Source organism: Aphis gossypii, chromosome 1 (genome assembly GCF_020184175.1).
Source record: "Aphis gossypii isolate Hap1 chromosome 1, ASM2018417v2, whole genome shotgun sequence".
NCBI lineage: Eukaryota > Metazoa > Arthropoda > Insecta > Hemiptera > Aphididae > Aphis > Aphis gossypii.
The window spans coordinates 40320709-40348090 of NC_065530.1; the positions used below are offsets into that span (position 1 = coordinate 40320709).

Sequence of the window (27382 nt, forward strand, 5' to 3'; positions counted from 1 at the left end):
TAATTATATACGATGCAAAATTTGAAAAACCTCCCTTAGAAAAAATGACATATCTATAATTATGTACCCAGAATAATGACATTGAATATATTATTTACTATAAATAAATAAATATTATAATATTAACTATGGAAAATTATTGTTAGTTATCAAATATACGTGTGGAATAACTATGAATTAATTGGAATAACATGTTTCCTGGATGATTGGATGTTGGCACACGTAACTGCGTAAGTCAAAAAACAATCGAGTTACTTTTTTCATCCAATTCCAAATAATATGTTTGTGATAAATGATAATAATAACTCATATTAAAATAACATTGTAACATGACTTTTCACTGAATCTTTAATACGTTTTCCATCACCACACAAGATTAAAGTAGGTAGTAATAATATAATATTCATTTAGACTTTATAAAGAATACCGATTTCAATTGAAAACATTGCCAATACTGACAGATACTTAAATGTATTAAATTTCAGTAGTCACGGGTCTCAAGGACCTTACACTATAACTATTAACATATGAGTCTGCATTACTAATGAATATTATTGAAAGTTCTGTGATGAAATAAATATGTTACTATTAATAATATGTTCATATACAAGTTTATTCGTTTAGAATCACTGATTTTATCAAAAAATATTAACAGTTTTTAAAATATTATTATTACATATTTTTAATGTAATAATTACAAAGCAATATTTTTCTACATTTTTATCGTCATCGTACTTGCCATGTTTTACTTTTTTTAATGATAACATACATTTTTATTGTCATACTCTTAAGCAGAATAAATGTCTGAAAATAATAATTTTATAAAAATTTAATTTTGTACGAGTATTAGCTATAATAATTAGTTTATAACTTAGAACTACGAGTATTTAAAGCTTCTATAAGTAGAGTAGAGTGTTGTGTCATACACGAATACCTACAAAATGTTAATCCAGTACGAACAACTTTAAAATATATACATATTATATTATAATACATTTGGATTTCAGTATCACAACTCTAAATACCTTATACAGGCCGGTGTAATTGCAAAGCTGAATGTAAAAAGTGATCAGCTCTTTCATGAAGATCATTAACTAATAATTTCCAATAATTAACAATGTTGCGGACGTACTTAGAAATTAAATCTGTAATTAATATTATAATTGTAGTACTTTATTTTTTTATTATTGACTTTTGTGATACCTAACTGTTAAATATGTATAGTGGTTGTATAAAACAAGCGACCCTTATAATTAAATTGAGTAAGTATTGTGTCATAATTACCATCCACTATTTAATTAATTTATTGTATGTTTTTACGGGCTAAGCTCTTTTTTACATAAATATAATATATTATACTTATATGAGTTATGAGTTATAATTTCTATAATTTTATAGGAATTATAATAATATTTCCCTGATTGTTAATAATATAATAACTATAAAAATAAATTATAATATAGTAAATACTATATTTATTAATGGATAACGATGGTGTCATACAGGAGTAAAGGTTTATTAAACGTGATTGCAACAATACGGAATAACATTGTAGGTACCTACTAGTATATAAATAATAAATAATTGTAAACATCGGCGTTGATATTTAAAATATTGTAATATTATTAGTTAAGTGAATACATTATTTCTTTAGTTTATTATTTTTCTTTGCTTGGTGTTTTGAAAGAAATTGTCTTAAGTACCTATAATTATTTTTATATTTTATTCATTAACCTGTATTACCTACGCAGTTTTGTTTAAATTCCGACGAAAAATTCAATTTAAGTTACACAAAAAAAAAAATTATTTTTTTATTTGTAAATTAAAAAAATAACAGTAAACCACAAAAAATCAGTTAAATTTAAATTTAAAACATGTACGAAAAATTCTTATCAACAAAAATCTGCTGTACAAAAGTAATGCAAATTCAAAATATTTCAAATTATTTACGATTGGTAACTATAAAAAAAAGAGGTTACACAGAAGTATTATAGTTGTAGAATTTTGGGTATTACAATTTATTTACTTACAATATCGTTTTGAAATCCTTTAAACCATAATTTGATTTTGTATTCTTAACATTATGGCACCTCCGCATCAATAATCAATATTCATTTTGTATAAAACCAATTAATAATCAACGCGTTGATTGTAATTATAAAAATATTAAATTTAACTACAAATGATTTAAATTTATTTAATAGGTACCTATAACATCATAATATTATTAATATTACGTTGAAATGTCGGCTATATCCGGACACATATACGCATGCGCGAAAGCGTATTGTCCACTTTGTACCTCCTTTCCAAGGATATTTAATAAAACATATTACTCGTTTAAAACAATATCATAAAGGTAAAGGTATAGTATAAAAAACAGGTAACGATCGTATTTACTTGTTTATCGCGAGCGACGGAGTGACGGTCGAGTCGCGATTGCCGCCCCAACCCAGACGTGAGTGCATTTATTTCAGGAACCGGTATTATTTTTTTTTACCGAACGCATGAATTAAATTAAATAAAAATAATATTAGAATAATTTTCGTAATAGTATCAGTAACGTTATTTATATTTTAACAATCATGTCTCGCGTTTCGTCGCTTTGCGCGGCTGTCGTTTTATTCTTCGTCGTTGTCGGGGCCTCGTCCAACGATCTCGAAGGTCCGGTGGATCATGGCTACCCGAAGACTTGGATCGCTAACTTATTCTACGAAGCGCTGGCGAACTTTACCGGCCCCATGGACGTCGGCAGTACAGCATGCCGCCAACAGACGCAGATGTACATCAGACACTTGAAAAACGATTCGCTGTGGGCCGTGAAGAGTCAGTACAATATACCTATATTAATAAAATATGTCGATCTTTTTACCGGCTATCGTAACACTTAAGTACATAAAAACATTAAAATCTACAGTGTAGGAACTCAAACAATAGTTTTAACTGAAAATAAGAGTAGCTACGATTAAGTATGAATTCGTGAAATCGCTAAAATTAAAAGACAAAAATCTTATCTACGGCTTGACAATATATTACAATTTCAGAAAACTATTCAATTAAAAGAATAATAAATAATATTAAACAATAAATTGCTGTTTTAGAAGTTAAAATTAAAATATGTATATGTCGAGTGCTAGATAATATTTTTTCTAAAATGTTTGTAATATATTAAGAAAATTTTCTTTAAAATCTATCTGGACCGATATATTTTGATAAATTGAAATTATTGAAATAATTGTACCAATTACCTTTTTTTATGTACTTATATAATTTTGTAAAATTCCTATGCAATACCTTAAAAGTTAATAGTCTTCAACCTCTTATAAGTTATTTTTCATAAAATACATCAAAGAATTTATTAACTTTAAAAATCTTTTTTCTTTGTGGAAATGATCATTTTGTTTTCTTGCATCCGCATTTAACATTACATTGGCTACAATCGTTTTATTGATCATAATCTGTTATATTTGAGATTTAAGTACATAATTTAAATCGTTCTGTCTTGATTGTGATCTTGTACTCATTTTATGTACTCTATTTTTTCAAAATCAAAATTATTTACTTGCCCTAAATTACCATAAAAATATATTGTTTTATACTTTTATAGACAATTTTACCGGAAGTACTCTAACTATTGGCACCAAAATGGCTTGTACCTAAATTTATCAAGATATTACCTGCTCGATGTATTATTTATATACCTATATTATAAAACAATAAAACATAATGATCATGTTGCTTGTTAAAAATTGCTAAATTTTTCAAAATGGGGTTCGAAAATAAAAAATAATGCGGAATAAAATTCATTTCCTGGTATGAAATTGATTATCTACTCAAATACTAAACGCATAAATTATACTATATTGTGTTGCTATTCTCAACCGGTTTTCTTTTATTATTAGGTGATTATATTATCGTAAGTTTTTTCAACTTCGTAGCATTATGTTAATACGTTAATGCATGTACATTATACTACAATTATTATTTTACTGTATTATAGTATTGTGTATATTATTTTTCTATAAAATTTATTGATTAGATAGTGGACGTGGACCCTTCGCCCTATTCACCTTTCAAGCTATAAATCCTACAGGAACACATTTAATAATTATTTTATTTTGTTTTTACCGTATTATGAAATAGATATAATTCATGTCGACTAATACGCCGATCATACTATGTTTAAACAAAACAAGTAAACCGGTTCAATCGCGTGATCAACGTCCCTGACATTTGTACAGAAGACGATCTTAAGACACAACTTATAGTATATGGACCGAGTTTATCTACTAAAAATATAAAATACGAATGCCTTTAAGCGAATGGCATATTAAGTCATAATAAATATTGAGTACTAAGAAAAAACGTACTGAAAAAATTACAATTCTTACATACCTAATCTAACTAAAAAAAAATGGTCATATTATGGAGATAGGTTGTCATTCCTACTGGTTTTCCATTGATTTATTACAAAAATTAAAAACTAATATTTCTCAGAGCAGAATCGCGTCTGTTTATTATTCAGTAGAAACCGTTCATAATGACATCGGTTGAAATTACATATTGGGTGTAATGACCTTAGATTGAAGGTCCCTGCAAAACTCCTATATTGTAGATATGTACTAATTTGTATCAATTATTATGACTTCTGGATATTTGCTATAAGGATGTTATGACGGTTATTTTTGGTTGTATTGGAAAAATCCTTGTCCAAAAACGAATTTTGAAGAACTAGGAAAAAAATAGAGCGTGATTTGTATTCAAAGTTCAATCTAAAATAACCAATATCTTCAACAAAGTATTGTAAATGTAATTCTAAAATAATAATTTAATTAATTAACATAGGTAAATGTTTTTATATTTACTTTTTTCTATACGTATTGAAGTAACCATTTTTCTTTTATCGTTTTGGTTATTATGACCTATTTTCCTTGGTCCCTTTAACGTCATTATAAACAATTACTATTGTAAATTGCCGTCTTTGTATCATAAATAATATAACATGTGCATTAGTACGTGCACGCCTTCACATTCTTCGCGATGTACTTATCACCTACCAAAATTAATAAACAGAAAACATAGTATTACCGATTTTTTGTAAAAATCATAGGTATTAAACTTATCTGTAGGACAATATGTGCAATTAGTAATTAGTAATTAGTAATATTTTGAGAATTATCTTTCGAACTCATCCTTCCCCACCTATATAAAAAAAAAAAGTTTCAAGTTAGTTTTTAGTTTAAGGGCAAGCCATTATCAACACTACTCCTATGTATTAAATATCTTTTAAATAACGTTACGAAATATTTGCACAGTGTCTGATTCATGGAGTCGGTATCCCAGTGGCCTACTCGTCGGTACCACACATCAGATGGGCGTGTATGAGGAGTGTATCAAAGTGCACCATCCAGTTAAGGGTAAATACTGTGTACCATCCGTTAAAATCAGTTCGTCGACCGTCACAGATTTTGTGTCGGGAATAAACGACCAACCACATGAGAACAGCCATGCCTGGCATGAAATACTTGGGGTGAGTATAGGTTACGTGCTATTATGATCACACCAATAGTCAATATTATTATTGTTGTAATTCGTGACGGAAAGAGTAGCATAATATGGAACATATTATAATATGTGTGTTCCAAAATTACCTTTAGATTAGGGGTAGTAATACTGATTCTATCAACCGGCATCTGTTCTTGCTATGTAGTTAGCTACTTGTTTTTACAGCCCATCTATGGTATACATTGAAATTTTATGTATTAATTTTAATAATTTTAGATTTTTTCATAAGCTTGTATTTTGCTTTCAGTACGGCTTGGAATAATTGCCAGTTTCGACTTATAACAATTTTTTTATCGTTTTAATTTCAAGGATCTATGTAATTATTTACCAAGTTTTTCGTTTTCTGGTATCGTACATAAAACATATTTTAATGAATATAATATTATACCTCCCGTATTAAATAATCGCAAATCAAACCATTTTTTTGTTGTTGTTAACTTTTGCACTTGAAATAAAAGGTTAAGGAAGTTAGATGAAAACGACAAAAGACAAAAAGTAGAGAATATGAACATTTCATGAATAGATTAATAATTATACTATTGTTTTCCGTCGAAACTGCTACAATAACATTACGTAATATTATTATATCAATACTAACCATATACAAACAAATAATTCGTATATTATTGATCAATCTCACGGTTGGTTTTGTGTTACAGTTTGTAGATCGCGACAACCGATTGCGCAGAAATGTCATGAAATTCGGTATTTGCATACCAGCCGCTTGTACCGCAGACGACCTCCAGGTTACGCTGCAAAAGGAATTTGACACACACTTCCTACCACACCGGATCAACGCTCAAGTCCAAGTTGAATCAATATTGTGTTCGACGGACAAGGACGAGTATCCATACGATAATGGATATTATTTGACCAGGTAACGAATTTTAATGTTATATATAAAGTAAACTATTTCTTTTTTTATTATATTAATATACAATATTATTTTATCACCTCTTTTGGTTAGATTAGGTTATTCTGTAGTAGTTTTCCAACAGCGTTTAATGGTGTCGCTTACGACCAATAGATTGCGCGCTATGGATATAATAATATAATATTATAACGTCACTATTACGTAATATTATAGGTAAAGGTTCATAATTTTAACCCTTTACCCTGCCTGGTAAAAATCTTCTTACTTGGTGGATGTTTCAAACTGGTGAAAAAAGTCATGATGATGGGGAAAGTGGATACGTATAATAATATTATGTTGGGACTGTATATAGATTGATGCATTGACACATTACGCAGCATGGGAACTTTTTGCAGTGACCAGTAAATTATAGTGAGTTGATGACCTCCTCTCGTATGTTTCTCGGTTCTCGTGTATCCGTATACATTGCATGTTGCGATGCTGGTATAGACCATACTACCATATTAAAGAGTCGCCTAGCAAATCAAACAGCGCAATATATAGTTATCAGAGTAGTTTTCCATCAACTGTAAAATCCACCAACAATCAGAAATACTATTTTTAAATGTTCAATAGATTTTAAAATATTTTCATCGGAGACAAGATAACTTATTATTCCTTAGAATTGAATGTATTAATGTAATGTATAGTCTTTACATTACTTTCATTTAAATATATTTAGTTACCATAAAAAAAAAAAATGTATTATAGGTACTTAAAAATATTATAGAAAAATATGCAAAATAAAAACTTGACCGTTTGTATTATAGTAATGTAATTCATGTACATATTGAAAAATCTGAGTTTAACTAGATAAATAATAATTTATTTTAAACTTTTAAACTTACCTGATTACTTTTTTCTAACTAGTTAAAATATTCATTATAGTAAATAAGCTTTTTCTAGTTAATTTTAAGCCTTATAAGTAGATAATTACCTATATCTGTATCTTAATAAAATTAAAAGATTTCGAATAAAAATAAACAATTAAATTGGCTTTGATTGAATAATTAATTTGATACAAACATGTAATTTTTTTAACTACTACAGTATACGTTTAATGTGCTTACTAAGGAATATAATAATATACAATTTTAACGAAATGAGTTGTTAGATTAGTTGACACCAATAAAATGCGTTTAGTACTTAACAACCATGACCTCGTAAATTAATGCCAAAACTTGATGTCTATTTAATATATTTCTTATGTGTTACATTAGTGTAACAAAGACTTGTGATGCAAATATTTCACTTTTGAATTTGAAATTTGTTTTTAAACTTTATACAATTTATACAAATATGCAAAAGTTTGTTAAATACTTCCAATTTCTGTTTTAAACTATAATAATATAATGTACATCATTAAGCATTCGGTGGGTTCTTAAAATTATAATTTAAATTTAGATGATGTTATAGATTTAAAATTACTTTTAATTCAAACATTCCTTTTTAAACTTTAACATTTTTCCCCGATCATTTATTGTAAATAAATAATGCGCATTATGTTGATTGTAATATAGTTTAATATTAAAATTAGTTTCACAGACCGAACAACTTAATAAACTTTACCCTCGTGGACATATATTATATATATTATGGAATATGGATAGGGATTGCAATATTGTATATTATTATATAATGGGTCAAGAGTTTTATTATAGTTATGAAAGTATTTATGTATCTATGTGTATAGTTAAATTTAGTAGGATAAAACATTAGATTATTGTTATCGTTATCGGTTTGTGTCATAAGTTCATGACTATAATATAACAATTATTATAATGAATATATTTTATATCTGATGTGTAACTTTGAGTCTAACCAAAGTTGAACAAACTATTAATAGTTAATGTAGAGCTAAATTATAAATATTATTTTTTCTTAATTTACTATTTTTTTTTAACGTTTCAACATGTTATTACTTATTAATAGCCAATTTTTAAAAAAAAATATAAGAATTATTGTAGATATATTTATTGACAGTAAAAAATATGTATAATTACATGATACATTTAAATCTTAGGGGATTCTACCCAGTGGTCTTCTGTCTTTATCGAACATATGGTTGACATAGGATTTTAGATATATTCTTTGCCAAACTTTCTGATTAATATAGTGAAGTGATAAGAATTCTGACAATAGATTTGAATTTTTCGCCAAGTCTACTTGAAATCCACTTTCCTACATTTTTGATATCATCCTTCCAAATGTCTAAAAACGTTATATTATAAAAAATTAATTAAAAAATATCAAATTTCATATTTGAATAAGTAAAAACTAAAAAATTAAAAGTATGGAAAAATCGATCACTATATTGCATCACTATATCAATCAGGACGTTTGGCAAAGAACACGTCTAAAATCCTACATCGCCCGTATATTAGACAAAGACAGAAAATCACCTGGCGGGATCCCCTTAATTTTATGGTTACAATTACTGCTCTATACCTACTAATTTTTTGGTTATTTCAGTTTACTAGTTGGATTTATATTCTCTTTTTGCTGCTTATCGACGGCGTACCATTTGATAATAATAATACGGAGTAACAATGGAAAAAAGAGTAAGTCCATTTTTTTTTTAGTTTTTAAACATCATACAGGTACATTTTTAGCTAGTATGTGTTATATAAGTGACTGCATTTAATGAATTTAATTCATACAATTTGAATAATACTATGACAAACTAATGCACGTTTAACTTAAATATTATACTTAATGTCAAATACGCGCGATGAGGTTAAATTTTGAGTAAACTACGTTAATTCCAATACAGTGTTCAAAATATTCTAAGTAATTTTTGAGTTGTATATACATTGTACAATGAGGTTTAGTTTTTAATTTTTTTTGAGTATATAATATCATGTTATATGAACCGACTATGCCACTATGGCATTAAGTAGTTCAACTCACGAATTTGTTGTGTACTTAAAGCCATTTATAGATAAGTACTTACAAACATAACTTTTTAGACAATTCAATAATAACGAATATATTAGTATTTTGATACAATATATAAATATGTTTTTGGATTTATCGAGGTATTCTGGATTTACAATGTGTTTATTTTTTCATCAAAAAATATAATATATTGAAATAGAAAAAATGTTCAAAAGTTGCATGCAGTGAATTCGTATTTTGTTGTGCAATGTATTGGAAATTGAACACAGATTGTATACTTGAAACAATTGAAACAAATTGTTTTTTTTTTCATATATCGGTTTTCGAGAATATAATACGAAAAATAACAACATATCATTTAACCGACGAGACTTTATTATAATAATAAGCGTTATGTTTTTAAAGAAAATCTTGAATACGTTTAGTATTATTGTTCAAAATCATTGCACTCGCCGTGTTAATATAAAACTGATTGCTTATAGCAGATATAATACTATTCATTATATTTTAAGTAGGCTTAAAGAGCTTGTAGGATATTGTTGATAGTATAATTTTAATTTCTAACTTTGTTTTTTAGAAAAAAAAATAATATTTTTAATGTTTTATAATATGCTTATTGGCGTATGGTCTATAAATTTTTTCAATAATTATATTTTACCGATCTCTTCATAGTTAATATTATAAGCTTGCACTTATTGAACAATCATGCTTAAGAGGCTGTAAAATCATTATTTACACAAAACAATGTTATTTATATATTAATTATCTATGATGTAGGTTCTCCATAAAAAATAAATACCTATAGCAAATCTTTCTGAGGAATTAGTTGCTTATTTATATTATACATTAACATCATATTATTATAATTTATTGTTTGCATTCTATTATTGCACTTACAGGTAAAATGCCGGAAATATTCAACATGTTCTCCATAATTCGTAACTCCAGAGATTTGATCAAGTACAACAGAAACAACGATTTGAACATATTCAATGGGCTAAAGGTTTTGACTATGATTGTGGTACTGTTCGGCCATAAATTTCTGTACTTCGTAATAAATCCGATCACGTACGGGATGCATCTTGAAAAGGTAATTCAAATAATATTTTGTATAGGTATATCATATTATTATATGATATGCAACGTTGCGCGTGCACTCGACAACGCATTTACATACAGTTACATACCTATTTCTAAACTCCATTTATATTTATAAGATTTATTTTTGAGAATGGTTTTATTTTTTTGATACGTTTGTTTTTGTTTCATTATAGTTGTATAAGGAAGGACCGGATTTCTTATTGACGTCCATGAATTTGATCGATCCGTTTTTTTACATTGCTGGTTATTTAATGTACATCATGCTGATTCCGCAATTCAATAAGCCCGGCACCAATTGTTTCCAGATAGTTATGGTGATCGTTTACAAATATCTGAAGTAAGTATATCAAATACTAGTAGTACTTATATCAAATTATGTTAGAAATTAGTGCATTACAGATCATTAAAATAATTATTTAGTTTAGAAATATAATTATATTAGTTCATTGCATCAGCTTAACTAAACGATCAATTAGCGATCCGTTTCAATAATTTGTATTATTTTAATGATTTGAGTAAATTTCAATAAAAATTGAGGCACCTAATAGTCCTGTTTCAAATAAATAACTTGTATACAAGGATTTTTCAAGATTTGAGTTTATGCGTTAAGTTGAAATTTCAAATATAATTTTTTACATAGGTATGAGTTACAGTAAAATCATTAAAACTGTATAATGTATAATGTTGTTTAAAAATAAGTATTATCACCTATATATTGCGTTGGCTTTTATTTCAAAGATATTGATTTAGCGATATTGTCTAACTGCATACCGCCACGAGCGTCACTGTTATTAATATTACAATGATTATTGATGATGATGATGATTGTTCTTGAATAAGGGTTCTACCATCGTACTTGATCGTAATGCTGATGACGGCTTTCATCATACCTCACTTGGGCAACGGACCGTTTTGGGCTTCGAGAATATGGCCAGAAGCGGATAATTGCAAAAACTATTGGTGGGCTAATCTATTAGCAGTCAGCAACTTCATACCAGTCGAAAATCAAGTAAGATAAAAATCTATATTTTGACGATTTAAACATTATAAAACAATAATACTATGTATTATATATTATTTATACTAAATAAGCTATTGAAAAAAATGTACATACCAAAAATGTATTTATAATATACCTAAGTATATTTTTATATATATATCCATTACTTAGGTATACAAGCATATTATTATTGTATTATGATAAACAAGTAACAATTAATAAAATTGTTAACTTTTAGGTTAACTATAAAATCATTAGAGGTATATATTAATTTAATATTATTACAAATAGAAATACCTAAATTTTTTTCTATTAATTCATGATACACGAGAAATAAATAATTATTTTTAGCTATGAAATAAATTTTAAACCACTTTGCACATCAACGTAATAATTATATATATATATATGTTGACGGAATTTGCTCATACATTTCCAAGGTTTTTAAACAGATGTTTACAATACATGGCCATATAAATTTCCAAAACATACACCTTGTTTTTATGTTTATTAACCGGAAAAAACTATCATACAAATATATTTCATGTTTAAAACACATCCGTGAAAAATATAGGGCTATATATTGTGATTTTAAACCAACAGCCATTATCAGCGATTTTTAAAAAACCATCCATCGCGCTTGTAACTTTATTTAGCCAAACATTAAAATATATGGATGTCGATTCCATATGACACAAGCTCGGTATATATATATATATATATATAACAAAATATATTAAGTAGAATACAAAATAAAAGATTCGGAAATAGACATATAGTTGATTAATATTCTTACTTTCTTAGAGCTAGAAAATATTTCAGATTTTTTTACTTTAAAACTCTAATGGAACTGAAATGTCCAAAACCTGATGATAATTCAGTTGCTAAATTCGCAGATTATTTAGTTTATTTTAGTCGATACATGTAGAAGAAAATGATATTGCTAACAAAATTTAAAACAAGATATTCATACAAAGTTATAAAAATTATTTTTAATTTTTTGTACTTTCTGTTTAATCGTGGTAAAAAAAAACATCTCGCGTGTAAGTATGTATATGCCGTTTTATGATTCTAAACAATTTAAGTTACTTTTTTTCTTCTTTTTCCTCTACATTTAATAATATGCATATTTATTTATTCTAAAAATATGCTCTGCTCGAGTGTAGTGTAATATTGTATAATGTAGGTAAACGACCGATTCTTGAATATAATACAATATATTATAATATTAAACTTATATTAAGTAACCTATATAGTATACAAGTACATGCTATATGTGTACAGTACAGAGCCTACTACTTTTCCTTTCGAAGTTAGTAAAAGTTTTTCAATTTATTCAGAACGTTTATTATACATACCAATAGTTATAAGTAGAATGTTCACACTTTAGTAAAATACGAGTATAGATACCTATCACCCCGCCTAAAGAATGAACACACAATAAAATATTATATAACGTGTTTAAGGACAATCAAACAATATTTAAATATATTTCCAATATTTTATGATTGATTTGTATACTCTTAAAAACAATATTATATATAAATAGTGCGTTTAAAAAATTGGAACCTAGATCCTCAAAATTAAAGTACACACTTCTCGAGTACTCGATGATTGGTTATTAATTTATTAATGTTGTGTACAAAACAAAGATGATTTATTATTTTTTATTGCTTGTATTAATTTTTTATTTAAATTATAATATAACCCACCTATACTTATAAGTTAAAGTTATAGGGCTAATAATAAACTCTCGTTTTACTGTTACAGTGTCTCATTGCCGGCTGGTATGTGTCGTGTCTGCTACAGTTTCTCGTCATCGGTACCATCGTGGTTTACGTGTACGTCAAACATCGAAAAATTGGAATATCTTTAATTGTTATTCTATTGTGTGCGTCGTTGGCAATATCGTTTATTACAACTTACGTCAACCAAGCGTACGGAATAATTCGAGTAATGTATTCGTAAGTATATACTCGATACGAAGCACAGTGCTGTGACTTGATTTAACCCAAACCTCGGTATTGCGGGGTATTAGAAGTTACTCGACAGTTTAAATGTAATCTCAATCTTACAACTCCAACTATGGGGAAAGTTGATATAGTTGATAAACCTACATTTTAAAATCATAAGATACTATAAATATTAAGAAACCCAAAAATAACCATTTAATTTAAGCATAATTGCCAATTGCCTGTTAAAAAAAATCAAGATAATCTAACCATTAGTTGTAACAGCTAGGATAATTATTATTCAAACCTTAAGCTAGTCAACTTGCCCTGCTCTGCACTAAATCTTATCATTTATTGCTGTGGATTACGGTTTAACCTGTCGATAAAAAAATTTAATACCTACTCACATATTATATATATATTATGCTTTTTTTCACATAACTCTTCTACAGGTTTTTGGAGAATCCAAGTAACTCAATGGAGTTCAGTAATTTCTACAGACCATTTTTCTATCGGGGTACGCCTTTCTACGCAGGAATGCTTGCTGGCGTCGTTGTGAAAGAGCTGAAGAAACGAGAAATAAAATTTTCCACGGTAATAACGCATATTTAATATACAATTAATGTGTCACTGTAGCGTTCAGATTTTCAACCCTTGTATCGTAATAATACAGATTAATATTATAATATTTTACTTACGATTGGTAAAAAATATGTACACGATGATTGATGGTTAATTTATTGGAAATAATTTATATAAACATTATATTATATCATTCATAAAAGCTATAACACAAGGCTTCTAATTTCTATAAATACGAATAAATTTAATAAAATTAAACAACTTATTGAATTTATCAATATTGATGGATTAATAATAATAATATGATATACCTATTATTATCTATTGATATTTAAACATATACAATTTGCTAAAGAGAAAACATAACAAATAGGCATGTCAGCTATCTATATGAAATAGTGTGCATGGTTTACTATTTGTTTAGAATTTTTTTTTTTTTTTTTTATTAATTATAAATTATATACTTATTTAAAATTATTGTTTTATCATATTAATAACCATATTGATTTCATTGGAAATTTATTAAAATATAATAACCAGGTATTATTATAGTTGATAAAAATGTTATACATATAATTAGTTATACATAGATGAAATCTTTATAGACTTTAAACCTTTGGTTAGTTTATTTATTTTTTTTTTTTTTACCAAACATGGCTTAAGTTTAATATTTTTATTTTTCGTCACAGCCGGTCGTCTATGTTGGGACTCTGATAGTCATCGTCGTTTGCACTTGGGTCCAGTTGTATGGTGCGGTGTTCCATGACGTGAACAGACCATACGACGCTTTTGAACAGGCATTGTATTCAGTTTTCAGCCACTGCACGTGGGCCGTCATATTATTCTGGGTCACTATGTGTCATTTCACCACCGGTTACGGTACGTAATGACAACTGAGTTTTTCGCACTTTTTTTTTTTTAATAAAACTCAAACATTAGAATACAATTCACATTTGTCCACACTTGTGCGTTTTCTGAGGGCTGTCAGTAAATGTACCATAATAGTAAAAGAAACGACCAAATCAATACTTAAGTACACTTCAGAAATATGCCAATCATTTAAACACTTACACGTAATATTATACTAATCCATTTGATTATAATTGGTATACTTACAAGTACATCCCTGACATGTGGTAATAATTTATAAACTACTTATCCGAATTAAGATTTTTGTTTATTGAAATTCTCCAAAAAATATTTTGTGTTAGAGTAAGAAATTGGAAATGTAAAAAGTAAAAAGTAAATAGGCAAAATAAAATAAAGGAGGTAGTCAAGTGGGTAATGCTCTGCTGTACAGCAGGTATCGAGTGGACAAATGATAAGTATACGAAAAAAGATTCTGAACGGAGATGATTTGTCAGCCTAGGATATAATATATTTCACTTGGTGGTGAAAAAGGTGGTTTATGTTTTAATGAGCTGAATACGGAATACCCCAAAGTTAAATCATATATAGAAAATACCAATTTAAACTTAAAACAACTGGAGTGTGTTTCAAGTTATACAACTAGTAATTTTTAACTATAGCAAAACTCTAAAAATTATTTGATACTAAATCGTTATTTTACGAGTGGATTTTGGATTTCGTAAAAATTTAAACTAAGAATAACTTTTTTTTAATTAGCAAACGTTCAAGTTCTTTTATAATTATTGCAAGCTAAACTTATGGAAAAGCTAGTATTAAATTTTCAATTCTTATCTACTTCGTATACAAAATTTTTATACATTTTATACCAAATAATTTGCAAATATTCATGATTTTGATGAATTTTTGTCAATATTTGAACTTGAAATGTTAATTCATTTTATCGATACTTATAAAAAAAAACCAAACAAAAACGAATATTTCAAATGCCTATTAATAGCCTTAAAAATAAGTGAAATATTTTGAAAATTAATGCTAGTAACTAGTGAAATTTTCAAGTATCTACGATTTATATTTTTTGAAAAATAACAAAAATATTTAAAACTATTTGAGGATAAATCGTTATCGTTATGCGTTTTCGTAAAAATTTAAAATTTAGATGCTCGCATAGGTAATATTTTTTCCTATAGAAAAAATGACTCTTCACGTTTTCTCTATTGCTATTTAAAGAAAAATTATGAAAAACTTAGTGTTGAATTTTTTAACCTTAAATATAATATTTATAATTATTTATAGAAATTGAGATACCTACCTACCAAAAACTTAAAAACAAATCACGATTAAATGAAATCGTTTCGTCTGTATTGATATATTTTTATCTATAGGTCCAATAGAAAAACTGTTCAACAACAGATTAACGGTGCCACTAGGCAGATTATCCTATACAGTTTATCTCGTCAACATCACTGTCATGATGATGATAGAAAGTAAACAAAGAACGGCCGTAACCCCTTCATCAAACTTGTTGGTAAGTAAATATTTACACTAACCATGATTTTAATATCACGTTATAAGAGTTTGAAATTTCAAATTTGAATTGATGGGTTTATTTGACAGACAGTTTTAAAACGCAAATAATGATATAATATGATATTTCGGTACGGGATTAAAGGCTAACGTTAGTAATCTCGAAAATAAAAAATAATTTCAGATACGTTGTTATAAACGGTAAAGTATAATATTTGGTTGAAAACTGAAACGCGTGTACCTATAGAAAAAGACAAATACAGGTCTGCATTTTTTTATACAAAAAAAAATAACACAAGAGTTATGATAAGGTTGACATAATAATGCTAAAATACCTACACTAAAGTTCACCAAGTATTAGGTTTGTTTGATCATATATCGTATTAAATAGGCAGGTACTAGCTATTTTATGCATTATTTTCATGTTTCGAAACGAGTAGAGTTAACATTAAAATATAATTATTATTATACCGGGAGGCCTAATTGTCGTTATAGATTTAAATTTTAAAATCCTTTATTTAGTGTAACAGAAAAAAATGTATTGAATATTATTAAACCGGATATTAAATGGAATTAAAAGTCAAACAAAGCCGAGTTAAAATGTTAGAATCAGTTATTAATTATAAAATTAATTTTTTTTTTTCTAACTGTATAATAATTATTTAGATTTTTACGTTTTATTTTAAACTTATTGACTTATAAAGGTAATGAATAATTACTATACATTTTTTTTTTAATTAATAATTTATAGTACCTACAGGCTATATTAATTATAAATTTAAAAATATAATATTATTATTATAACAATAAATTGTCTAACCTCTATACAGTATTAAGTATTAAGAGGATGCTATACCCGCATGTGTTCTATCTGTCACATAATAACTCAGCTGGTAAAATCAGTTAAAAACTGTTTTGCGCGGGATGACTTTACTCCCTCGATATTTATATCAAAATTACCAAAATTATAAATCGCATTGGAAAGAACTTTACCTGTGTCGTAGTTTTAATTTTTTTGATAGTAGTAACCAATAATTTTTAATAATTAAATGAAAAAAGTTTTCAAACCGATAACTTTAATTGTATTCATGTTATCAAAATATTAGGTCCTCTTATTGTAAAATAATAAAAAAATAATATAAATGCTATTATAATAATAGTAAAAAAATGTTTAATATTATTATTTAAAAATGTAGAAGTGGTATTGTAACTATGTATTTGTACAAAGTAGCGGTAGTAAAAAATGTTATCTTTTTAACGTAAAATGATTTAACTTCTATAACGGCTCAAGCCAATTAGTTTTCATAAAATTGTCTATATCTCAAATATAATTTCTTACCTAACGATTGTATTTATATTAACTGACTACGTGCCGTTTCAGATTGATGGATGGATTGTTGGAGGTTTTAGGACATACATGGTGGGCACTTTGCTATATCTGATCATCGAAGCACCGTCGGGGCATTTGATCAAAAAATTATTGTTCGGAAAGTGAGTATCTGTAATATTATTTAAATTAAGAGGATACCACAGTACAAAATATTCGTATGTATTATTTCCGTTTAACAAACGAATACAACACAACACATATTTGAATTCAGAAATACCGATTTTCTGTTAGATTTAATATTAGAATGTATCGACTTATAATTAAACCTTAAGGTAAGCACTTAATATTTATGTTTGTAAAATTATCAGTTTCCAATTTTAAAACGATTTATGTAACTTCCTATATGCATAAAATATACGATATAAAAATTCTCATCATCTACTTAAAAAGTTAATAATTAAAATAAAACATTAAAACTAATGTATAAAATTATAGATTATACAATTATGAGTTAATGTTTATAAAATATTTTACTTTCATCTTTCAAGTATCATAATACAAGCAAATTCCTTCTATCATTAAAGTTATTATACAAAGCTATAAAATACAATATGTACTTTACCGAACCAAAATTGTCTATGTTGTACGTTTGTGAGATAACTTAAATTTTATGCAATGTCTTGTCCCTGAGCGCACACCGTTTCAACGAATGTTTTCAATACCATTTTGCAGGAAACACGAAAAAAGCGATCACATCGGCAGTGCGGTAACGCCAAATCGGACAGACGCCAACAACGCCACTACAAATTCAGAACAAAAGAATTCCTCACGACTGTAAATGCGTATTTATTTACACATTTTATGAGCGTATAATATTCTAGTATATTAATAATATTATGTACATGGTGTGTCAATTATGTATGTCTCCCGTTGATAATTTTCATTCAATAATTAATATTTTTTAAGTTGATGTGCGTGTAGGTATACGTTTTCGGATAATCTATATCAAGCGTGTTACTGAATAGGATCTCAATGTTTAACACTATTATTACCTATTCAGTTCGCCTGAATTTGACGTACATCCAAACTTTGTTTTCATACATAGTTTAGTAACAATAATATTTTACTTTTAAGTACTATTATTAGTTAGAATCAATTTTAGTGAATATATCCATTCAAAATATCTATAATTATTAATTTCCACAAATAGTTAAGTACCTACCTATAGAATATATTATTAAAAAAGACAAACACGTTGAGACACCATGTATTTTGTACATAATATATACATATAATATATTATATATATATATATAATAGGTCTGTAAATTGTACAAATGTATTTTATTGTTTATTTTTATATTATGATATTTTATTGTAATATATAGGTACGTAAATACTAAGTAGTATAATAAAATTGAGGTAAAATAGAAATCTATTTCGTCTAGCCGAGGCTTATCGCCCACCGAAAACATCATTATATATATTATTTTATTATTATAGTGCAACGGTCATGATTTTTAAGGTGTATTTTTGATGAAACAATCGTAAAAAAAAACAAAATAAGATAATCAAACAATTTTAGGATATGTAATGGATAATTAGCAGTGATGTACTATGTAGGTATACAACTTTTGGCCGTTGCGGGTAACACGAAATGTGTTCACCGAATAATAAACTCGCAATAACAATTTTACGGGTCCGGTATAGCGCGTATTCCGACAATTTTATTATACGGCGCTCGTTTCGTTAAATACAGTAATACAACCTTCACAACAGCAACTACAAAAGCAATAATAATAATAATAAACGATACGACTTAGTAGGACTTACCAGAAGTCTGTCCGCGTAACGACACGTGAGCGCTTTTTGTTATAACTGCCGAGGACTTGACGGTGACAGATTTGAAGGATATAGTATTTTTTCATTTGTTTTGGATGATTTACTAGAAGCTTAAGAATGAAATGTTTTGGGTATAACAGAAAGAACTGACTAATTTAACAAACTAACCTGATAAAAAACATTTTTAATATTTGGAGCAAAATTTACCGATTACATAGTCAATTACACACATTTTGTCAATTATCTCGGCAGGACTCGAAGGTACAATGTTGTCTTTTTGTTTTAATCTAAATATTATACAAGATATTCCGTTGACTGTTATATTTCTCTAGTTATTAACGTTTCTGATTTTTTTTTTTTTTTTATGCACCCAATTTAAAATTTTTAAAACAACGTTTTGAGAAAATAAACTTATGTATTTTTTATTGGTTAGTATTAATATTTATAATATTTCACGTTTTTAAATGTCTAAAATAATTTTTAAAAAATTATAATAAAATATATCTTCATGTAAACAAAAGTTATTGCATATAAATCATTTACGATAACAAAATTATTAGCCAGTTCTATAGGTTACGCTCCACCCAATAATAGTTGGTAATAACAAGACAGTATAGACACTCGAACCTAACAATTCATCATCATAATTAATATGATGGATTCATAAATATTTTATATGATGTATGCGATGTATCATTCTTCGTATTCATAGTAATACATTGATTTTATTTTTTATCATCTTCTTTTATCTGTTTGAACAATTTTGATCTGTGAAAATTCCGATATCGAGACTTATGACGAGTTATAATAGTATACAATATATAAATCTCAATTAATCGGCTCGCTGTTAATAAAGAAAAGTAATTTATAGTTAATTGTAGTGATTTTACTTTTCAAATATAAATTTTATTCAAACCGTAATAGCTGTAATATTTTGGATAAGTTCCAACATTATCAGAAACATATTTTCAATTTTATTTTTTAGCAACAGTTTATTACCTACATAAGATAGTTATAAAAATTTGTAAAATTTTAAGGTAAAACTTACTAGGTACTATTATAATAACAGTTGTACGTACATTATAATACTTGTTTTGATACATAATAAAAACAATAGACCTCGGACTATAAGATTAATAAAAATTAATAAAATTATAATTAATCTTAGCTCATGTTGAACAGATATAAATTGAGATAAATTTCAACTGTATTTAACCCACGATACCTATAAATATATTGTGTTTACTAATTATTTGTATTTTTTTGTTTTATATAATTATGTATTTTATATTTGTAAACACAATGTTCATAAATAAAAAAAATTTAAAACAGAACTAGTTATTTTTTACACTCCATTTTTTATTCCATGTCCACAATTTATTGACTACTAACCGAGGAAATAAATAATTCATTAGATACTCAATTTTTGATCACATCTAACAAAATGTTTTGGCGTGAACAATAATTTATATTTTACCAGAATATTTGGCACGTAGGTATTATATTTCCATGAGTCATATGAAATTATTATAAAGGTGTTCTTTGTTACTAACGTTAATAATATTATTTTCAGTTGAACAACATCTTATCAATTGTTTTGCAAATTATTTAAATTTAAAGGTTTTATTGTTTGTTTCAACATTTCCATTGCGATCATCTGCTTATGATAATTTATTTTATTTTTGTGATTTGTGACTTGTTTTAATAATTCTATAACGTTTTTATTACCTACGATTAGTTTCTAGAACACGTTTTTGCTTTTGGAAGTTTATCAGTTTCCTGATTTTTAATATTCCTTGCGTGCTCTAAATGTTCTAATATATTTGTTACATTATATTAATTCTTGAAATTCTTCTTTTGACTCTTGTATAAATTACGCGTATAAAATATTTCTTTCACTTCAGGATTTGTCAAGGATTTATCAGGATACTATAAAATACACATAGATTTACCATCTACAGGATAAGTGGTAAATGACTAATAATTACTAATAATTACGACTAATAGATAATTATAATTTAGTAATACGTATTAACTGCACCACATACCTAATATTATATTATAATTCATCTTTACTCGTAGATATCAATTGGATGATGAGTAACGGTTTCCGAGATTTCTAAATTATACATTTTAGAAAACATCATCATAATATTATTTCGATTCAATATTATAATAAATAATTATTTTATTTTATTTATACGTTAATAATACACAATATTTTGTAGTAACTTAGAAATAAGTGTTGAAAATAATTGTACAAACGAATTGACTCCCAATAATAAAGAAATTTAGAACCAACCAATGAATTTTCGATTGAAAAATGTTAACTCTTTTAAATAAACTCATTGTTCTAAATAAAAATTAATATTATTTACTAGTTGAATATACCAACATCACACGTCTTAATGGAACGTTTTCTGGTGTTCTTTAACAGTGTTACATAGCGAGGCAGGTACAATTTATATAGAGTGCTAGACGAGCAACTTACAAGTATACATATATATTTAATAACCGCATTGTATGAATAGCCATGAATAGTATACGTATATAATGGGTTAGATACTTGGAAGGATAGCGATTAATGACCACGTTTGATCCATCATGTAGGTATAAATGATAAATGGAGCGCGATTTTCTTGTAAAAGTACTTACTCTTTGCTTTGAATTATGAAATTCAAAATACAAATTACTAGTTATTTCAAAAACCAAAATTCTATATTGTATTCACAAACAATTATAATATTAAAGAAAAATAGTTATTGAAACTGAAAATACATATATGAATCTTAAATTTTTTTTTAAGAGAAAATTTCAACTAATTCAGTAGGTAATATACTCTCCGAAGTTATGAAGATCGCGATGGATCACTGTTGGTAAAAGAACTATCTTAACAATATAAGTGGGTATGCATTATATTATTGTATTTTATTTTTCTGAAAATTTAAATTTATAAAAATCGATTAGAATAAGTTATAATAGTTTTTATATAGCTTAATGATGATTGGAAAATTGGATGAATATTTTTAGGGGTAACCCTGTGCTACTTACTTAGCTCTGACTCTCAAACATTTAAAAAATTTTAATACTTATAAGTTAAGTACAGCTAATAAAGAACTCGTTAAAAATTCAATTGTTATATTATTATATATATTATATATTACAATTTTTAAGAAAAAAAAATGTCTTGCAAGGAAATTTAAATTAAAAGTATAATATTATGTTGCCATTCAAAAAGTATAAGACTTAAAGAAGATAACAAATAAATGGTAAAATTTTTTTTTTGTGTATTTTTGTTTTTTAACCAAATCAAATTACGTATAAGTAACAAAATTATTTTTAAAACAGTTTCAAGACAATGAGTGTTTTATGTTAAAAGGATCACGCATTGTGTATAGTTTCCTGTAGGCTATACGCGTGCAATATTATGATACCGCACACAATACATTGTTGTTACTTGTTAGTGTTATAATACGTTTCGCTGAATTACTGTAGTGTTCGAAAAATAATCCATGATGTATTTTATTATATTATTATATTAATAAGTTTATTGTATAATTTTTTATTTCCCGAATAGCAATAATATATTTATATTATGTAAATATATGAGCATGGAATTTGAATAAAAATTATATTTTAGTTTCGCTCCCCGGTAGTTTTTCGTTTCAAAAATTTGTAATTACCAAAGTGCACGTTTGCACTTGTGTCAAAATTATACAACATGTATACAATAAAAAAAACTTTGTTTGAGTTTGTTTAACTATATGCAAATATTGCGTTCACCAAATTTCTATAATCATGTACGGTGTATTATATATATGATTGTTTCCTCGTACAAATGCACATGGATGGATGGGAAATGGTAAAGTTTTCATTAGTCTCGTCAGTCGGCGTATAAATATTTGTGAACATATAACGTAAATTACACACAAATGTATTATACACATATTATTATGATGTGAATGTATCGAGAGCGTGAAAACAAAACAAGCAACAGCGAGTACACACTATTAAATCGTATGTACGTAATATCACTATAATAACATCACAATATTATATTATATTATTATTATCGCACACTAAAACGTCACACGAGATCGCTGTGGACCATAGTACGGATACGATATTATATTATTGTCTTTTAGCGGTGCGAAAATAAACTTTATATTCGGCAACAAAATCGTGAAGCGTATGTAATAGGTATGCACGCTTTCCATGTTGGTGAGTCCGTTACGCGAGTCCGAGATGAATAATTAATGCGAATATCAATATACCGAGTAATATTTTATAATATTATGTTGGAAGCCTAACACCTATTGTGTACGGTCTTACTTTAAAAGTTATGATGAATAATAATAATATCATATATGTTATATCGGTATGTAAAAGCGAAATTATTACTTTTTTGTGGTAATCATATATTTATTGAAAAACAAACAAAAACTTAACAACTTTCTGCACAAAGCTAAGGTCATAAATCAACTATAATAATATTCTGATTTATGATATTATATGAAAAAATATGATAAATTATCGTAAAAATAGGCAAATAAAAATAGATTATTCACATCAATGCAAAGTGGTTTGTGGACATACGTGCCATCCGTAAAATATATATTCCACGTGCTGTTACGAAATGGAGCTAAAAATTCACTGGGAAATCAGAATAATGTGCATTTTCACAAATATATATTTTTTTCTAATGTAGCTATCAATAATTGCGGTATCAATAGAGAGAGATTTAACCAAACGTTTTAAATGTGAAGTAACTGACTATGGTTTGCATGCATTTTCATTTGAAAGTGAAGTACTGAAGTACAGCACAAGGAAAATGTTATCCTCGTTTGAAATAGGTAGCTAATTTTATACTTTTAATAACAACAATGACATAATATCCAGCGCCATGGTCATAGCGAGCGCTAGCTAAGTAATAAAAAAAATAATAATAATAATAACTGCACGACGGTGTGTGTATAGTATATTGAAGCAGGAATTGTCCATTTAAACTGTGTAAAATATAGAAAAATATGATAAACGACATAACTAATTTTATAATACATCAATTACTCCTAGTAAACTCCAAAACATCAGAAATATTGTGTATAATGTGCTCTTGTAAAAATCATAATATTTGTACGTTTAGAAATTAAGTGATAAATGAAAATGCGTGAATTGTTTAATGGAAATCTATATTAAATCAAATACTATATAGTATGTAGTAGAGAGCCTATATAATAATAATAATATAGGCTCTTTAGTATGTAGTACTTGATTAAATTCAGAATCATACATAGAAATCACGGCACCCGTTTCTAATGTCGTCGTTGCCATAGATAATAATAATTCATTATTATTATTATTTGCATTGATGATAAAAATTAGTGATATTACAACAAAAACCCTTCGTTAACACGTGTAAAAATGGTTAAGTAAAAAAAATATAAGAGTTAGAAATAGAATATTATATTTTTTATAAGATAAAAGCGCAAAAATTCACATTTATAACATTCAAAAATAAATAATTTCTTCTACACCATAGAAGTAAGTTATTAATAATAATCTTTGACGTATGTTTTTTTTTAATCTGGCCACAAAAGCGAGTAACTACGAAACAATAAACAGAATTTATTGACACTGTATTGGGTATAAGTACCAGTGCGTTTGCTGAAACTCTTCAGTATTCATCGACAGCTCAAGCCTTCAACATCTAGAAGAAAAAAAAACAGCCGAGAAGGATCGCAGTGAAGAAACCGACTAGCAGACCGAAGAGTTACTACGATGATCAGACCAGCGACAAGTACCAGCGCCGCAGACAGACAGCCAGCTGCCACCCACGCACTGTGGGCTGCCTATTTCACCGACCGACGGCAACCACCCGACGAGCACCACTCAGGGTTAGTAAATCGACTATCGGTACGATCCTGGCCAGACGTCCGTGGTCCGACGAACACCCTCGACGTACCGTCGAAGAGTGCCGTAGTCACCGTGAAACAGGCATCCGCGGTGCGTCCGACATCTCTGCAGTAAAGCCGACTTGAGAATAGTTACTACGACGACCACTACCGAAAACGACCATCTTAGACCAACGATACGTAGTCGACTTCACAGACAAATAAAGATGTCTGTCGTAAGTATAAGTGGAATATGGCTCCCGGCGATACCACTATAAAAAAATGCGCCTATGCTAATACCCCTAGGGTGGTGTGGAAATTTAGCACTAGTGTGTCACCTGTCATCAATAATTATTGAATGAGGATTATAACGTGGATCGACAAAAGATAATTAAATAACACAATTAGTTTTAATAATAACAAGTAATACTTCACTATAACTAAAACACACAACTAAGTATGGATAAAAATTGTCTTCTAACAATGAAAGTACTATGCTTACGCGAAAATACATGCCCTTATAGTATTACCTAGTAACCTTATAACCCTGTATGCAGATATAAACATAGCGTGATTTCTACATTTTCAATAACAAGATGATGTAACAAATATGTATTATGGTGTCATCTTATGTAATATAATATTTATATTTTCAACACTACCCTTTAATTAATAATCTATAGATATTATTTAAAATTTCATACGTCTAACACCCATTGCTAATCGAATTTTTTCAGAACGATCCTTCTAAAGTGGTTTTGTCTGTATGTCTGCTATCTGATATTCTGTTCCCACAAATTCTAACTGAAAAATGTTATCTTCATATTAAATTCAGAATCACGTTACCCGTTTTTAGTGTCATCGTTGCTATAGATAATAATAATAATAAAAAGAACATTATCATTATTATTATTATTTGCATTGATGATAAAAATTAGTGATATCACAGCAAAAGCCCTTCGTGTAAAAAAGGCTAAGTAAAAAAAAAAAAATAAAACTTTAAGCACAATAAAGATGTAATATCATGAATACTGAAATACCTATACTGAATTTAAATAAACTTATTTTGTTTCAAGAATTTATATACTTGGCGAGGAATTATTTCTTAAAAGAAACAAAGTGTAATAAACAAAATAATTAAATGGCGAAGGACTGTTAAAATATAAATTATTATTATTAATATTTATTTATTATTCTAAATAATTTCTCGGCATATAAATAGATTCTTGAATCAAATTAAATTTACTTAAATTCAATATGCATAGCATTTATTCATGATATTATATCTTTATTGTGCTTAAAGTTTTATTTTATTTTATTTTTTACTTAGCTACTTTTACACGTAGTTTATGAAGAGATTTTGTTGTTTATTATAAAATATAAAATAATAACATAATTATTGAAAATATTTTTTTAGTGTATTTATCTTTATATATATAAATGAAGGGTGGAATCAACGTGCAGCCATAACTACTGAACCGATTTATTTGAAATTTTCAGTAAAATATGTTGGTACCTACTTATTACTATGTATAACCGCACTAAGAAAGGATTTTTCGAAATTCGCATTTTAAAGGGCAAAAAGAGCATACAATTGAAAGATAAAAATTTTGATGCTATTAGTTTCAATAATAATAATCTGCCCTTTGTTTATTGCCATGGACACAATCATGCCTAATCATCTATAAACAAAAATTTCCATCGCAAATTTCTAAATATCTGTTTGAGCACCTCCCGGAGTTGGGCCTATTGCTTTTTAACTTAGCCTATCTTCTGCCCATAGGTCTGATATATCTCTGTACCAAATTTCGTCGCAATTGGTCCAGCCGTTTAGGAATGCATAAAGGACAAACTAATAGACAGACAGAAATCCAATGAATTAAACACACAGTTTGAGACATATAAGAGGTAGGA

General features: G+C 27.3%; 1 protein-coding gene across 1 annotated transcript; it reads left to right on the top strand.

The window, feature by feature from the left end:
* The first annotated feature begins 2395 nt into the window (after positions 1-2395).
* Positions 2396-20911, top strand: LOC114120561 (nose resistant to fluoxetine protein 6-like). Its single transcript, XM_050209278.1, has 13 exons — positions 2396-2826; positions 5316-5530; positions 6225-6442; positions 8951-9039; positions 10276-10466; positions 10651-10814; positions 11318-11486; positions 13248-13441; positions 13882-14023; positions 14701-14890; positions 16264-16406; positions 17787-17896; positions 18468-20911. Exons 1-13 carry the CDS (start codon positions 2586-2588, stop codon positions 18571-18573), a joined length of 2172 nt encoding a protein of 723 aa, XP_050065235.1. The 5' UTR covers positions 2396-2585; the 3' UTR covers positions 18574-20911.
* The last annotated feature ends 6471 nt before the right edge of the window (positions 20912-27382 follow it).

What these genes read in the sequence shown, in the direction of transcription:
- LOC114120561 (XM_050209278.1), top strand. Translation starts at nt 2,586, where the DNA reads ATGTCTCGCGTTTCGTCGCTTTGCGCGGCTGTCGTTTTATTCTTCGTC. An exon ending in ATCGTTTACAAATATCTGAA is followed by an intron (nt 10,815 to 11,317) that starts GTAAGTATATCA and finishes TTCTTGAATAAG; the next exon opens with GGTTCTACCATCGTACTTGA. An exon ending in AAAAAATTATTGTTCGGAAA is followed by an intron (nt 17,897 to 18,467) that starts GTGAGTATCTGT and finishes ACCATTTTGCAG; the next exon opens with GAAACACGAAAAAAGCGATC.